Consider the following 17,460-nt stretch of genomic DNA (forward strand, 5'->3'; position numbering starts at 1 on the left):
TATTCTGAAGGAGAGGCTGAAGAAGGAAGAAAAGGATAAGGGATTGCCCAGTTGTTGTTCAGAGATTCTAAGTTTCCCGGTAACAGTAGTTGAGCTCACCTTGGTTGACTCACAGAAGTGACACCGGAAGTCTTATGCACAAAGAGAATGCTTGAACACGTGAAAATCTCAGAGCTGTAGAATCAGAAAGGACTTCCTTTTCAGGTAACTCTCATGAGATTGGCAACAAAGTTGCTCTGGATGAGTCAAACAAAGCAGTTAAGCCGAGGGGCTCTCTGTTAGTAGAGACAATTTCTCTACTACCAAGATGGCTAAATCTGAGCTGTGGAGAAACTAAGAGGAAGCTGCTTAAGATCCTCCCACCCAGAATGATGGCTGGCCAGCTCCTGTATCCTGGGGGAAGTCAGAAAATAGGGAGACTGAGGTTCTTCTTGGCTAAGCATTCTCGGGTTCAATATCTGGATCATTACCCCTCCTGTAAAGGGAGCCACTAAGCAGATGGGATCTGGAGACTCTATTGACTGTTATTGCCCATTGAGGCAAATAGTTGGACACTGGCCTCAGGCATGGTCAATTGGCTTGAACAAATAGCACATCTTTTTAGATTATCTTGCTGTTTTGTGATGAAGACATAGCTTATTTCCAGTTTCTCTCTACTAAGACAATCCAAGCAGGTAGCTTTCCCACGAGACAGAAAGCAGCAATGTAATTTACCAATAGTGTAAAGAACACGGGCTTCAGATACACCTTAGTCCAAACTGCACTCTACACTGACTAGCTGTGTGACCTTGGGCAAAGTCTTTTGACTTCTCTTTCCTTTATTTTTATCTTGGACTTCTTGAGAAGATTAAAGAAGACATTGTAGCCGAAACCAGTTTGGCTCAGTGGATAGAGCGTCGGCCTGTGGACTGAAAGGTCCCAGGTTCGATTCAGGTCAAGGGCATGTGCCTTGGTTTCTGGCACTCCCCAGTGGGCCGTATGCAGGAGGCAGCTGATCGATGTTTCTAACTCTCTATCCCTCTCCCTCTCTGTAAAAAAATCAATAAAATATAAAAAAGAAGACAACATTGTAAACGTGTCTCACATTCCAGTAAAACTAAAATTTGACATATCCACAAGTTTACTCAATATTCATGCAACTACATCAAATTTTATAGGCAACACATGGACTTTTACATAACAGAATTTGGCCTTTATAAACAAGCTTACCCGTAAAGTAACATTCATAATGTGGCATTGTTATTGTGTGGTCAGTTACATGTTCACTTGTTATTGTGCAATTGGTTGTGACACCATGAGGAGAACACGCACCAAGCAGATGACTCTGAGCCTCATCTGACCCTTGATTGAGAACAGTGCACATGTGTACGGCCTGGTTCAATTATAAGCAAGCAGATGTGCATAGGCTTGGGATTAAAGAAAAGATCGGTGCAGAACTACACTTTTTCTAATGACACATTTTTTTAATTTTAATATATTTTTATTGACTTTTTACAGAGAGGAAGTGAGAGGAATAGAGGGCTAGAAACATCGATGAGAGAGAATCATCTATCAGTTGCCTCTTGCACACCCCCTACTGGGGATGTGCGCGCAACCAAGGTACATGCCCTTGACCGGAATTGAACACGGGACCTTTCAGTCCGCAGACCGACGCTCTATCCACTGAGCCAAACACATTTAAAGAAGATAAAATAAATGCATGGAAAATGACATGAAAAGATTTATTCGGGCCGAAACCGGTTTGACTCAGTGGATGATAGAGCGTCGGCCTGCGAACTGAAAGGTCCCAGGTTCGATTCCGGTCAAGGGCATGTACCTTGGTTGCAGGCATGTCCCCAGTAGGGGATTGTGCAAGAGGCAGCTGATCGATGTTTCTCTCTCATTGATGTTTATCTCTCTGATGTTTCTAACTCCCTATCCCTCTCTCTTCCTCTGTGAAAAATCAATAAGATATATATATATATTTTTTTTTTTAAAAAGAAAATATTTATTCGGAAACTATTAAGAGGTGGTCACTTTGCTCCACCAGTGTGGCTCAGTGGTTGAGCCTCAACCTATGACCCAGGAGATCAAGGTTCCATTCCCAGTTCATCCCCAGTGGAGGCAGCCGATTAATGATTCTCTCTCATCATTGATGTTTCTCTTTCTTCCTCTCTCTTTCTATCTGAAATCAACAACAACAACAAAATGTAGGGGAAAAAAGGGCAATCACTTCAACAACACATGGTGGTAACCAGTGTCAAAAATCAAAACAAGTTTGTGTGCGTCTGTTGTCTTACTACACATTAAAAGCTATTTAGAATATCTATAAACTCAAATCAAACACTTGAGGGACCTCCATCTGGGAAGAGCTTGATTTTTGCTCATCAGACTATATTATTCAAGCGGGTTTTTTGTTTTGTTTTTTTTTTTAACAATGTATGCTTAAACATGTCTGTTTTAATTCTGATACCTCCTTTCATGCTCTCTTCCACAGCTGGAATAAACATGCCATTCTGTTCTTTTTTAGCTTTTTGAAATCATGATGATGTTTTATGTTTAATTCTAATTCATCTGAGGTTTATGGGAATGTATGGTGTGATGTATGGATCAAAGGCAAACCTTCATTCAAGTGAATATTGTTGTTGTCCCACTCATTATTAAAAAGTGTTTCCTTCTTTATGCTATTAATTTTGATGTGGCATGTACATATTAAATTTGAATGGTTGGAATTTTCTGTTATCTTTGATACCACTGATTAAAACCTAATAAACAACAGTGGTGTATAGTTTAGTAGTTGTTACTTCGTAATAAGTTCAAATTTGATAGAAAGAATCTAACATTGTTACCTTCCAAAGAGCCTTGTATTGTTCAAGTGTTCTTCACTAGCAAGGCATGTAGTTCGGTAGAGTGCTGGGGAGTTATAAGCACTAATTAATTATGTCTCTAAGCCCAGGTTTCCTATTGGCCTTACCTCAGACATAGCAAAATACAAGTTTTGAGGGGTAAAGCCTTAGAATAAGCATATTAAAGAATTCTTCTGTTTGTTACAATTTGAGATCTTCCACTGTAGAAATTGAGGTCATTTTTATTATATTTCTCCTTCCAAGCCCTGGTCAACCACTCTGCCTTACTTTATATTCACATAACACAATTTTTTTTAAAATTGACTCCATCTGTCATGTCTAGAATTGTAGTTGTTCCAAAATTTTTGATACTTACTAGTGTAAATATGGTGTTATTCCTGTTATTTTTTTTCTGTCTATTGATGATCTATAGAAACACAATTGATTTTTGAGAAGTTATTTCTATATCTCCTTCACTTTTCTGAACTCATATAACTGCAAATAGTTTTCTGGTTAATTTTTTAGAAACACAAGAATAGTGTTTTCTGCAAAATTTGACAGTATTTCTTCCTTTGCTATATGCATGCCTCTTATTTTGCATTTGAGCACATTTGTACATCTATTTGCTTTTGTGCATGTTAGAGCTATGTGAATAGGAATGCATCGTTTCTAGACTAGCATGTAAGAAGCTTGGAGTGGCCACTGCTAGCAAATAAAAAGATGAACATGTTGGTAAAGCAACAATTCTTCTTAGATCCATAAAAGAAGTGAGGTCAGAGGGCAAACTGTTGCCCTGGCATTGGAGAGACCAGGCTAGCCTGAGGACTTGGCCCACAGCAGGGACTTCCACACGGGAGTTGCTTCCCTGCCTCTTCCTTCCGTCCCTCAGCCCTGGCCCCGAGTCTCCCAGGACCTGCTGCTCAGACTGTGGCCTGCAGAGCAGCAGCACAGGCATCGCCGGGAAATTTGTGAGAGATGTAGAGTCTCAGGTCCCACCTCAGGTTCACTGAGTGCGAATCTGCATTTCCACAACATCCTCAGGTGACTCATGAGCACATGAAATCAAGTTCAAGAAGCTCTGATCTCAGCAGCTTGCAGAAATGTCCGCCAGATGGCAGGATTGCAGCAGGCATTAGCAGCAGAGCCACAATCGGGCACCAGGTCTCCTTCGAATAGTATCCTAAACGGCACTAGAAGTTTGGAGCCATTGCCCACGAGCTGTGGAAAGCATGGATGGGAGAGCGAGCCCAGAGGAGAACCCCATTCAATGAGTGGCAGGTTGTGGCGTGTGAGCCATGAATTTCCCCCCTCTGGGCTTACCCCAGGCATTTCCACATTCAGTGTCCAGTGAGAGGGATGGAGTGATAACATCTCATTTTTACAGACAAGGAAATCAAGGCTCAGACACCTAGCCAAGCACTCAGCAGTGGCAAATGGTGTTGGAGACAGAACTGGAAGGCAGGTCTCTGGCTGCCTGGCCTAAGCTGAGGGCACCTCTAGAGAGATGTGGCTCAGGTGCTGACCTGGGCCACCTGCCTACCCCACTCCTGATCTCCCCCCCCCCCCCCAGCTGCTCTTTGAACAGCTATCTGATTTTCCTTGGGAGGGCTAGAAACAGCTATTTTAATAATTCAATTTGAAAGGTGAACGGGCTTTCCACAATACAAAGGGTACTGGACTTAACCTTCGAGGGAACAAAGCATCAGGTGTAACTTGGAACTGACAGGACCAGCTCTGGTCCCCAGAGGGTCCTCTGGGAATTCCGATGGTCCTGAGTCTGTGGCCAGTACCAGCTGTGAGCCTCTGACTCTTCCATCAGCTTTCATCCCAACCTACTTACTCTTGCTGTTTTCATTATAAGAACAAAGATTCACTTGCACAAGCTCAAGTGAATTTTTTTCTCATATTTCCCCCTCTAAGAATCCATTTGTACTAATTAGGGAAATCACATAGAATTCAAGAATATGTCTTTTTTTCTTCTTCATTTTCAAAGGAAGTTTTATTTGGATTTTAGAAAAATATACGCAATTACTGGGTTAATACTGTTTCTTTGGATTAGGCCCCTACTTTCTCCTGAACGGTCTTCTTCATGAATTCACAGTCTCCTACAGTGCGTGGAACAGTTCAAGTTGGCGGCTGACTCCCGAATTTTCCAGAAGCCAGGAGGCAGCAGGAGTTGCCTGAGTTTCGTTTGTTTCCCTTGCCCTTTCCCAATGCGGTACGCGCTGTGCGTGTACGTATGGAAGCTCCAGGCCCACCTCCCCAAGGGCACAGCTCTGCCCTCACTGCTTCTGGGGCTTCTCAAGGAAGAAGGGCGGCCTAATGAGTGGCGGCCAGAAGCCAGTGTCATGGGAGGGACTTATGGCGGGGCTTAAAGGGACCTGGGTGAGGAAACGGATACCAGGCGCCACCCTCTTTCCTCACTGCACACGCACACACTTGCTACGTAAGCAAAGCAGTGCGCAGCTTCAGGTTTTGGGGTCTACAAACACGTGTCTGAGTGGGAGAGGGGTGATGGGAGATAGGAAATGAGCGGGGGGGGGGGAGCTGGAGACCCCATTAAGGAGAGGGGAGAGGGCGGTAATTCCCTCTCTGCTTGCCGACCTGCGTCCTCTTTTGGACGCAGCTGAAGATCTCCTTAAAGAGCACCTTGTATTTGGGAAGTGGCGTGCTGGTGCTGGCTCCAGCGCGGGCTGGGGCCCTGGCAGCCTGCACAGCCCTGTGGGACAGCGAGCCCCCCATCTGCTGCTCGCACTTGGTCAGCAGCTCCTCGTACCTGGCCTTCAGGTCGCTATACTGTGTGTCGAGTTCCTGCAACCGGGAACTCTGCTCCACAGCCTTGGCCTTGGGGAGGCAGGTCCCCTCGTGGCTCTTCCCGATGTCCCCGCCCGCCAAGCTGCTGCTCAGCACCGTGTCGCTGCTGCTGCTGCTGCTGGGCTGCAGGGACCTCCGGAGGGGCCTCCGCTGGGCCTCGGGCACTGTCAGCATGGGCACCTCTTCCCATAGGCTCTGGCCGGGCTCCCTGAAAGGGACCAACAGGGAGCCGTGCACCAGCTTTTCCACCACGAGAGGGCGCTCCAGCCGCAGCATCCACCGGAGTTCAGCCACCGCGGCCTCCAGCTCCAGCGCGCGGGCCCGGTAGCCGCGGGCGGCGCCCAGCTGCTGCTCCAGCTCCTCGTTCTTCCTGAGCACCAGCCCGAACTGCTCCTCCAGGGCGCCCCGCCGCTGCTGCTCCAGGCTCAGCCGCGCCCGCAGCGTCCTCAGTAACTTCTTCAGGTGCCTGTTTTCCTCCGTGTAGTAGAGGCTGGGCGGGCCGGGCCAGGAGGCCACCTTTTCTGCAGCCTCGAGGTCATCATGCTCACGCAGCTCCTTCCCGCCCCCCGAGCCGGGCGCGGGCGTGGGGCCCCGCTTCCCCGGGCCCCGCCGGCCTTGGCCCAGGGACTTCAGCTCCTCCACTTGGGCCTGGAGCTGACGGGTGCTGGCCTGCAGGGTTTTGATCTTCTCAGCCAGACTCAGGAACTTGTGCCGGGAGGCCGTGCTGCCCGCCGCCAGCTGCCGGGTGGCTGCCTCCAGCTCCCGCGCGGTGGCCACCAGGTGCTCGTGCACTTTCGCCCCCTGCTCCTTCCCCTGCGGCGGCAGCTCCATCGGCGGCGTGGCCGGGGCCTCCGTTTCCCGCAGCTGCTCCTTGCTGACGACGGGCTGTGTGTGCAACTGCTGGGGAGAATCCTCCTCCGCCTCCGCTCCCACCCAGGCGTGTCTTCCCAAGCTCAGCAGCCGGCGGGAGGTCCTGCGGGAAGGAGGTCTCAGTGGTCGCACCAGGGCGCGTCCTCCCGCTTCTCAAACTCCTCGGCCGCGTTGCCCGCCAGCATCTTGGCCGCCGACGATGTCTCCCCGGGGGCTCTGGCCCCGCCTCAGTCCGTCCTGCCTCAGCCTCTGCCTGGGATGCTCCGGGGCCCTTAAGCCTCCAGCCAGAACCGTTAGCCTCGCGCCGCCTGGCACCCCGCGCCCTCCAACGGCCTCAGTTCTCTGAAGGCTTCTGTTCTTGGAGGGGCTGGGTCGTGGCTCTGGCTGGGGCGCTCCTGGCTGGGGCGCTCCTGCCTGGTGCCGGCTGTTGGGGGCCCTGGCCGGGTTGCTCAGTGGGTTGGAGCATCATCCCATTCATCAGAAAGTGGCGGGGTCATTTCTCGGTCAGGGCACATACCGAGGTTGTGGGTTTGATCTCCTGTGGGGGCGCATGCAGGAGGCATCCCGTCGCTGTTTCTCACGGAGAGGATTAATCAATTAGGGAGGCTGAAACCGGTTTGGCTCAGTGGATAGAGCATCAGCCTGCCGACTGAAAGGTCCCAGGTTCGATTTGGTCAAGGGCATGTACCTTGGTTGCGGGCACATACCCAGTGGGAGGTGTGCAAGAGGCAGCTGATCGATGTCTCTCTCTCTCATCGATGTTTCTAACTCTCTATCCCTCTCTCTTCCTCTCTGTGAAAAAAATCAATAAAATATATATTTTAAAAAAAAAAAACTAGGGAGGAAACAAAGGGTTATAAAAATCTTCATTTCCAACCCTGTTGTTATTATTATTTCTTTTTAAAAATCCTCAACCTGTCTACGGCCATACCACCCTGAACGCGCCCGATCTCGTCTAAAAATCCTCAACCAATTATATTTTTTCTATTGATTTTTTTAAGAGAGAGAGTAGAAAGGAGGAAGGAGGAGGAGGAGAGAGAAAAAACAACAACATAGACCTGAGAGACAATCAACCGAGGTACATGCCGTTAACTGGGAATCGAACCCAAGACCTTTGGGTCCTTAGGCTGTGGCTCTAACCATGCAGCCAAACCAGCCAGAGCCCCGATCCTCTTAACCATTACTAAGACTTGCTTTAACCACATCATTAACAGAGAATTAGATGAGACCACAAAACAAAGACAAATGCAGAGTCAGCACAGAGACTAAGTGAGAAGCAGAGACGCCAACAAGGAGCCCCAGACCCACCCTGTGTCCAGTTGCTCACCCCTCCCGGGCTACCACCACTTTTCCTTTCCCAGCAGCGCCCCCCCCCCCCCCACCTCTGGGTGGTGAGGAGGCTGGGATTGCGGTCACCTCAGGCCCACAGGGAACTTCCTCCAGGATAGGTCACATGACATGTCAGGTTATCAAACCAGTCTTAACAAATGTAACTCTGAACGAACTCACATCGAGGATCTTTTCTGATCACAATGGAATGAAACGAAAACTCAATAGCAGAAGGAAAACTGGAAAATTCACACGCACGTGGAAATTAACACACTCATGAATACCATTGGGTCAAAGAAAAAATAAAAAAGGAAATTAGAAAATAAATACATCCAGACAAATAAAAACACACACCACAATACACAAACGCGTATGGGATACAGCAGAAGCATCCCATCAGAGACAGCTCATTCCAACAGCTCACACTGACAGCTGCTGACAATGGTCTTACTGCAATCTTTGACTAATTGGAGCTAGATTAAAACTTCCTCAGATTACCTAGCCAAGGATTATAAATGTACTGGGGTAAATAAAAGCGAGGGAGGCAATTTTAAATTTTTTTTTTTCTTTTCAGTTAAAATAGGGGTTAACATGCAATGTGGTGCCAAAGGGCTCCTTTCATAGAGAGGAAATATTTGAAAGCATTTTTGGATATTAGTTTATCGGACATGGTTGTGAGAGATTTTGGTTTATTCGTGTATTCTTTTCACAACAGGAAGTCAAAATGTGAGAAATGACTGATTGAAGTAAAGGTCTGTGTACAGGAAATAACTGAGTTATGTTAGAAAGCTTAAATTGGGCAGCCATAAATCAACACACTGTTATTAATTTTTTCCCATATTAATTATAAAATCACAAAGACACATGTATGTAAAAGTAGGTTTACAGTTGTTCATATAGAAAAGAATCTGGTAATAAATAATACAAGAATACACTCTGTGTTTTGCATCCTTACAACTGTAAACCTAATTTTACCCTATTCTGTACACCATTCTTAAAAGAGATGCCACTTTCAATACAAAGATTTTTTTTCCTGATATTTTAGATAATACAATAATATTAGTAGGTAATATGGATTTCAAACATCTTTTCTCCCCATCCCCCCATTCAAATAGGTTTTAAAAATATAGACAGCAATAGAAAATGAATATAACTTTGGAGGTACCTATCAACCAGTAAGAGGAGGAAGCTGATTTTTTAAAAAATTATTATTTTTTAAAATATATATTTTATTGTTGTTGTTTTTTTACAGAGAGGAAGGGAGAGGGATAGAGAGTTAGAAACATTGATGAGAGAGAAATAACGATCAGCTGCCTCCTGCACACCCCCTACTGGGGATGTGTCCGCAATCAAGGTACATGCCCCTGACCAGAATCGAACCCGGGACCTTTCAGTCCACAGGCCGATGCTCTATCCACTGAGCCAAATCGGCCTTGGCTAAAAATTATTATTTTTAAAAAATTATTTTTATTATTTGAGAGAATCACTGATGTCCCTCTTCCTCCCCTATTGACCCCCCTGGGGAGGGAGCTGATTTAACATGGGCATAAGGAAGGAAGAGGGAGAAAAGAAAAAGAGAAAACAACCCACTATGTACTGATAATAGGTGAAGGACTGGAATTTGGTAGTGATAGACTTTTACAAATGTAAATTTAAGAGGACGAACATGACCTCTGTGATACAGTAAACACACACTATTTCAATACGTTCCTGGGGTGTCGGAGGAAGCTGTGGACTTAGCTCTGGGAGGTGGGCCGAGGCCGGTCTTACTGTGCCGCTGGTGGTGAGGAGTAACTGTGACTGCCGGCCTCCTATCAGTGGTGGAAGTAAGAATGCTTTCTGCCTTTGCTTCCCCACAATCTTTTTGGGGTTTCATCACACTGTGGCATTCCTGGGGTGTGAGCTGGGTGTGTGTAACTGCCATCCAGGTGGCACATCAGCTGCATGGATGAGAGAGGGGAGCTGCTGGCACTCGGTCATGGAGCCCTCTAGTAACCGCCGCAGTGAGGCGGCATGTCTGCCTCTGGGCTTCTCCGCACGGACGATAAAGAGGAGACTATGGCCCAGCTGGTGTGGCTCAAAGGTTGAGCATCTGTCTGTGAACCAGGAGGCCATGGTTTGATTCTGGGTAAGGGCCAGACGCCTGGGTTGCTCGATCCCCACTGTGGGGCATGCAGGAGGCAGCTGATCAATGATCCTCTCTCATCATTGATGGTTTTTCTCTCCCTCTCCCTTCCTTTCTGAAATCATTAAAAATATATTTAAAAAAAGATAATATGGTGAATGACAAGATTCCATTAGATCAAAACCAAGCAGCTGCTCAAGATAAGTCATGCTAATATATGAATGGCATGCCTGCCGTGGTGCCAATGATCGCTGATATACGTTGAGGCAGGTGACATATTTTAACTGGACCCTGTATCATATAGAGCAAAGGTCTTTGGAATGAGACCAGAGCAGAGTAAGCAGCAGTTCTACACAGGGAAACATAATATACTCTAAGGCTACTCAAGTTTTTGTTTCTTTCTTTTGACCACATCTGTAATGCTTTGTAGCTATTCATCAAGTTCTGGTATCATAGGATTTAAGATGTGGGCAGCAAAATATAGCTATTATATAATACAGCATAGTTTTGTATGAACAAACTAACCAATAGGGCCAGAAATAAAAAGGCTCTTCCCACTGATGGCCGAGGACCTCCCTCGGTTACCATTTCCCCACAGGTGCAATGAGGAGTTTGGAGGCCTTGCATGCTGACAGTCTGGGAAGCTGTGACCGTCACTTAGTCAGGTGTTTCTGACGCACCAGGTTCCTCACAGCTGCCTTCACGTCCTTGTTCCTCAGGCTGTAGATGATGGGGTTGAGCATGGGGGTCACCACCCCATAGAAGAGGGAGATGAGCTTGTCTGAAAGGTCCTGTTTGTCTGCCCCCTGAGGGTCCTTGGATTTGGGTTTCCCGTACATGAAGAGGATGGTCCCGTAGAAGACGACCACGACTGTGAGGTGGGCAGAGCAGGTGGAGAAGGCCTTTCTCCTCCCCTCCGCCGAGGGGATCCTCAGGATGGCGGCCATGATGAGCACGTAGGAGACGAAAATGAACAGGACCGGGACCCCCAGGAAGATCATGTTGGCCACCACCATGCTGAGCACATTGATGGAGATGTCGGCACAGGCCAGCTTCAGGACGGCCAGGATCTCACAGGTGAAGTGGTTGATGATGTTGTCCCCGCAGAAGGGCAGCCTCATGGCCTGGGATGTCTGAACTACCGAGTTGGTGATACCAGCTGCCCAGGAGCCGGCAGCCATGGGCACGTAGGCAGCCTTGCTCATGACCACGGGGTACCTCAGGGGCTTGCAGATGGCCACGTAGCGGTCGAACGCCATCATGCCCAGAAGCACACACTCCGTGGCCCCCATGGCAAAGGAGAGAAACATCTGCACGGCGCAGGCTGAGAAGGGGATGGTCTTCCTGGGGGTGAGGAAGCTGTCCAGGATGAGGGGCACGGAGGAGGTTGTGTAGCAGATGTCCAGGAAGGAGAGGTTGCCCAGGAAGAAGTACATGGGGGTGTGCAGGTGGGGGTCAGAGATGGTCACCAGGATGAGGACCCCGTTGCCCAGCAGGATCACCAGGTACATCAGCAGGATGAGCACAAAGAACAGCTTCTCCAGCTTTGGGTGGGCAGAGAGGCCCAGGAGAATGAACCCCGCCCCTGGGGAGGTCTGGTTGGACCTGTCCATGTTGTAACTAGTGCTCTGTCACTTGCAGTAACTCAGAAGGTCAACCTCAGCACTCTGTGACTCCACACGTGCCTGGCCAGCCAGGCAAAATCCCCACCCGGCTGAGCCACTGGAGAAGAGCGCTGACAATGCGGTCATCGCTACAGGATTCTAGGAAAAACGTAGTAGCGATCAATATTTAGCTTCTACTTTCAGTAAGAGCAAACGCGTTAATTTGGACTAACTTTCCTGCAGATGGCAACTATAAACACTGGACAAGCTATATGAAACATTTGTGTGAAGTGTTGCCCAGGTAAATAAAACAAGGAATCGTAATTCTGGGATAAATAAGAGCTCAGAGAAGTAAGATCAGCATGTGAGGCTATTTTCAGCTGGGGCATCTGCAGTTTCTGGAGGTGGTCACGGCGAGGCCAGGAGCACTGCTGACAGCCTCCTGGAGGCGGGAGCAGGTTTTGAAGTGCAAGGCACACCACGAAGTTGTTCTTTTTTAAAAATATATATATATATTATTCATTTTTTACAGAGTGGAAGGGAGAGGGATAAAGAGTTAGAAACATTGATGAGAGAGAAACATCAACCAGCTGCCCCTTGCACACCCCTTACTGGGGATGTGCCCGCAACCAAGGTACATGCCCTTGACCAGAATCGAACCTGGGACCCTTCAGTCCGCAGGCCAATGCTCTATCCACTGAGCCAAACCAGTTTTGGCACAACGTTGTTCTTAATTAAGCTTCCTTCTGTTGAGGGGGGGGGGGATCCTGCCCCCAGGGCAGCCCCATAGGAATAAGAATGAATCAGAAGGAAACACACATTTACAGGTTTTGTAGCTGGCTTCACATTTCCCCACGCCCTGACATTGGATTGAGGTCGTCCCAGGTTTTTGGTGCTCCCAAATATCACCCAGAAGCAAACATAAATCCACTCTGAAGGAAGGTAACTGCAGTCTCTAAATCATTTCCACAGAAATTCTGCCAATGCAACACCTGGTATATATATTTTTAAATATGGCACGCAGGTGACAAGACAACATAAATGAAAACCCACAGGGTAATTCAGGCTGCGGCTCGGGAGCTTGGGAAGGTTAGCGCTCTGTGGCCACGGCTGTGCCGTGTGTGTGTGTGTGTGTGTGTGTGTGTGTGTGTGTGTGCGCCAGGAAGCATTGCATCGTGGGCCCCGTCAGGGCCAAAACGGGCCACCGAGCTGCATTATTCACGGTGGTCAAGACAAGAGAACAACGGAAGTGTCCTTCAGTCGATGATTGGGTAAGGAAGATGTGGGACGTACATATATGTAAGAAAAGATGATACGCTGCCACTTGTGACAGGGCGGACAGATTTTGAGAATATCATGCTAAAGCAGTAGACAGAAAAAGTCAGGAATCATATGATTTCACTCATGTGTGGGCAAACTGAAGGCAACAAATGCAAAAATGAGACAAACAAACAAAAACACAGACACAGACAACAGTATGGCAGTTACCAGAGGGAAAGCAGGATGGGGGAGGTAGTAAAAGGTAGAAGGGGGTTCTGCGTGGTGATAGGAGATCTGACTTTGGGTGGTAAAGACACAATGTGATATACAGATTATGTATTACCTACAATTGTACACTTGAAACCTATATATTTTTAATAACCAATGTCATCCTAATAAATTTTTTTTTTTAAGATAAGCAACAGGTAAAAAAAAAAAAAGAAAGAAAGAAAGAAAGAAAGAAAGAAAGAAAGAAAAGAAAGAAAAAAAAAAGAAAAAAGAAAGAAAAAAAAAAGAAAAAGAAAAGAAAAGAAAAGAAAAGAAAAGAAACTCGGTGTCCTTTTCCTGGCCAGAGTCTCTGCTGTGGTGTTACCTGTTGAGAGAATCCGCCCAGACCACAGTGCCCAGGTCTGAACAGGCTGTTGATGCTTTTGTGCAGTTAGCGCAGCAAGTGGGCCTTGCTGAGTTGAAGGGGAGTTCTGACTGATCAGCCCTTCTTGTCATTCTCCATCTGCCTGCGTGGGAGGCCCTGGCCTCTCCCTGACACTGTCCATAGAGCCCTAGTCCTGCTCGGTCAGCTCTTCTTTCTGGGAAGCTTGACTCTCTCCTCAGACTGCTAAGTGCTCCCCAGACTGGGATTGACTAGTATGCTGGGCCAGTGGAAAACTTTAGGCAGCATTGAGGGTGTGGGCACTAAGTTTTACTCACTCTGTATCTGAGATACTCATGAACTTCCCACACGTCCATAGCTCCACGTGTTTTCAGTTACCGGGCCCCTTCCTCGGTGTACAGGGGCACTTCCTTCCTGGAGAACCGTTGGTACTTCGCATTGTAGCTGTTACGTCAGCCCCATAACAATTCAATTCAGGGTGACAGACATGTATTGTGCATCTGCTCTGGGTCAGGCAGAATTCTAGGTGCCAGGATCACGGCAATGAAAGGCATAACCCCTAACTCAAAAAGCTCAAAATCTAGTGGGGAAGTGGTGATCACCACTATTAATTACATAGGTAATTACATCGTCATCATTGTCAATGTCGTCATCATCATCACCGTGGACTGTAATAATCACTCTCATGCTACGGACAATAGGCCTTCGGGTCTATTTCGCAATCTGCTCCCTTTCCACATCAGAAGGCCCCTCACTGCACTCCTCACAGTCCTCCCGCCCGGCCCGACTCCCTGAGTGATGTGGGTGCCACAGTAACTTCCTGGCCAGGGTCTTTCCACTTGGAAGCGGTTCCCCTTTGATACTGAGCTAAAATATGCTCCTTTGCAGCTGTAAGCCCTCTTCCACAGAAAGCCCTCAGAATATCCAGAAATAGCTTGGCCTGCGTGGCTCAGTGGTTGAGCACTGACCCAGGAACCAGGAGGTCACAGTTTGATTCCCGGTTGGGGCGCATGCCCAGTTTGCGGGCTAGATCCCCAGTGTAGGACATGCAAGAGGCAGCTGATCAATGATTCTCTCTCATCATTGATGTTTCTATCTCTCACTCCCTCTTCCTTCATCTCTGAAATATATATATATATATTTAAAATCCAAAAACAGTGTGGCTTCAGCATGAACATAAACAAGCATAGTCTCTATTTTTCTCTGAGGGCCTTAAAAAAAAAATCAATATATCTCTTAGAGGCACATGCAAATCTACTCTCTCTCTTAAAAAAAAGAAAAAAAAGAAAAATGAAAAAGAAAAATCAATGGAAAAATATCTGTGCTTACCTTTATCAGAAAAACGGAGAGTAACAATGATTTGCTTTCTAAGGGCTGGGAAGCGGCCACATGTCGACAGAGTGACACTGGGTCTGAAGCTCAGGGTGAGAGATCAGAGTGTGTGGCAGGCGAGGGGTCCAGCCAGGCCCTCCCCTCCGCCTGCCCGGTGTGTTTAAGGGCCCGCTCTCCGAAGGACCAGGCAGCGCCCTTAGATGATAATTTAAACTCCAGTCTGTTCTTTGGAACCATGTTAGTCCCTCAAGTCATTTAAAGTTTGGAAAGGGAGTTGTGCTCAGTTTAGAAAGTTTGTATTCTTCTGGGATAAGATCCCCGAGATCCAATTAGGATGAAGGCACTGGAGAAGGTTTGCTGCCTGCTTCCTCTCTCCCTGCCTCCTTTTCCTTCCTTCCTTTTCTCTGAACACTAATCCCCTTCAGAGTCCAGCAGCCCCCAATCTTTTTTCCAGTGTTGTAGCAAAGCCCCACTACTCCAAGTCTGTGCTTATACTGGGTATTTGTTTGTTTTTATTTAGGTTTTTTTTTTTTTTATTTCAGAGGGAAAGGGAGAAGGAGAGAGAGAAACATCCATGATGAGAGCATCATTGATTGGCTGCCTCCTGCACACGCCCAACTGGAGATTGAACTCGAAATCTAGGCACATGCCCTTGACAAGATAGAATCTGGGACCCTTCAGTCCGAAGGCTGATGCTCTATCCACTGAGCCAAACCAGCCAGGGCCTTAGAGTGGTTTTTAGAAGGTCTGAATGAAAGGAATACTTTCCTTTCAAATTTTCAACTCATTGAATTAGGCCCATAGAAGTAACCTGCCCTGTTCTTCCTCAGACTTCACTTGAAATCTATCTAAACCATGGTCCTCTCAGCGTCCTGTCCTCTGTGCATGTGCTTTGGGGGCTCTTGTGGCGTCACTGGCAGAATGTGAGCCAGAACAGGATGGGTCCAGAGAAGGGGAACATTCTTTTATTCAGCAAGTGACTATTGCAGAAAATGCAGCAAATATTCAGCCTTCCGGAGAGCACCCTCTAGTGGCCAGAGAGAGTCACATGAACGAAAATGACCAAACAAGGTAGGAAGTGCAGGACAGGGAGAAGGCCCACAGTGCTGTGAGAGCCCAGCGGGAGGCTGGGGCCAGACTTCCTGCAGGGGAGCTGAGGCCCCTGGTGTGCTGGGGCTGGCTCACCAATGGTGCAATCTCCTCCCAAATTAAGTTTAGCGATGTTGTTGGGAGTTTAAAATTGGATATCGTGGGAGCATTTACACCACAGAAATTGGCAAATGATCCAGATCAGGGTTTTTTTTGTTCTGGAGATGCAGTTGTCACACATGTACAGCACACGGCTGGCATGGGTGAGTGGCAGTTTGCCTGAGGAAGGGGATTGGGAAGCACCCCAGGCAGAAGGGGCTGCGTAAACAAAGGCACAGGAATGAGAAAGAGCCGGGCGGTGGGGCATGATCCGCAGGCAGTGCTGCTAGAGCAGGAGGGGCAGGTGCTGCTGCTGATGGGGAGGAAGGCAGGGCAGGACCTGTGGTCGGCCTTTTGGGCATTCTGGGGAGTTAGGCCTCTCTCCTGTAGGGGAAGAGGAGGTGCTTAGGAGTTTTAAGTAAAGGTCTGACATCATAAATTTGCACCTGAGGCTGATCCTTCTGGGCACAATGTGGAGGAAAGATTGGGGACGGGAGGACAAAGGCTAAAGAGACAGGGAAACACTTTACAAAAGTGACGATAAGGACGTTAATTGGAGAAGTGGTTGAAGGGTGGTGAAGACAGGGAGATTTAAGAAATATTTGGTAGGTACAAAATACAACATTAACATTTGGTTGGATATGGCAGCCAGGAAAGAGAATCGAGTCAATATTTGTAGCTCAGATGATGGGTGGATGATAGCGACACCACAAAAGCAGGGAATATTGACCAACTTTTGGTTTTAGGGAATAAGATGAATTTAGTTTGGAGCACAGTGTGTACCTCTAGATACAGATCTAAATCTCTCATGGGAGACTGTGTGAGACCCCTCTCCCAATGCAAATTTGAAATATCTACAGGTTTTCCTTGACCTGTAGGTATTACATCTACTCTGTTACTCTGTTTCCAAGGACGTTTCCTGCTGGCAAGAGAGGAAGTTCCCAGAGGCCAGTGACCCAGAAGAGGTCAGCAGGGTGTGGACAGTCAAAGGTCAAGGATCAGGGTTTAGGAGCAAGCAAGGACTGAAAAAGCAGCTAACTTCAGATAAATTATAGGCAGCTGTTCAGATCATTCATCAAAGAACACCCTCCCTCCTCTTAGATTCTTAAGGATTCAATGGGGCCCCAATCCTAGGAAAAGTCTAGATAGCCCAGTGCTTCTGCAACGGAATCATTGGGAGGACTCGTCAAAACACAGCCTGAAATAGACGCCCCCCAACCCCCGCAGGGATGTGATTCAGTAGGTTCAGGGAGGGGCCCAAGAACCTACATTATTATTATTATTATTATTTTAAAATATACTTTATTGGTTTTTTACAGAGAGGAAGGGAGAGAGAGAGAGAGTTAGAAACATCGATGAGAGAGACATCGATCAGCTGCCTCCTGCACACCCTCTACTGGGGATGTGCCTGCAACCAAGGTACATGCCCTTGACCGGAATTGAACCTGGGACCCTTCAGTCCTCAGGCCGATGCTCTATCCACTGAGCCACACCGGTCAGGGC

At 47.5% G+C, this 17,460-nt stretch overlaps 2 protein-coding genes across 2 annotated transcripts in view; both read right to left on the reverse strand.

Moving 5' to 3' along the window:
* Nucleotides 1-5,384: 5,384 nt before the first annotated feature.
* Nucleotides 5,385-7,177, reverse strand: LOC311630282 (cerebellar degeneration-related protein 2-like; the record flags this gene model as incomplete). Its single annotated transcript, XM_084899146.1, has 2 exons — nucleotides 6,645-7,177; nucleotides 5,385-6,612 (listed from the first exon to the last, which is right to left on the reverse strand). Exons 1-2 carry the CDS (start codon nucleotides 6,692-6,694, stop codon nucleotides 5,385-5,387), a joined length of 1,278 nt encoding a protein of 425 aa, XP_084755272.1. The 5' UTR covers nucleotides 6,695-7,177.
* Nucleotides 7,178-10,587: 3,410 nt separating this feature from the next.
* The window catches only part of LOC311630048 (olfactory receptor 13C7-like), a 52,346-nt gene continuing 45,473 nt past the window's right edge, over nucleotides 10,588-17,460 (reverse strand). The window contains exon 2 of the mRNA XM_084898778.1: nucleotides 10,588-11,726. Within this exon, the coding sequence (XP_084754904.1) occupies nucleotides 10,617-11,576 (960 nt within the window). The 5' untranslated portion in view covers nucleotides 11,577-11,726 and the 3' untranslated portion in view covers nucleotides 10,588-10,616. The remainder of the gene's footprint in view (nucleotides 11,727-17,460) is intronic.

This window comes from Pipistrellus hanaki (genome assembly GCF_964339955.1).
Source record: "Pipistrellus hanaki genome assembly, chromosome: 11".
NCBI lineage: Eukaryota > Metazoa > Chordata > Mammalia > Chiroptera > Vespertilionidae > Pipistrellus > Pipistrellus hanaki.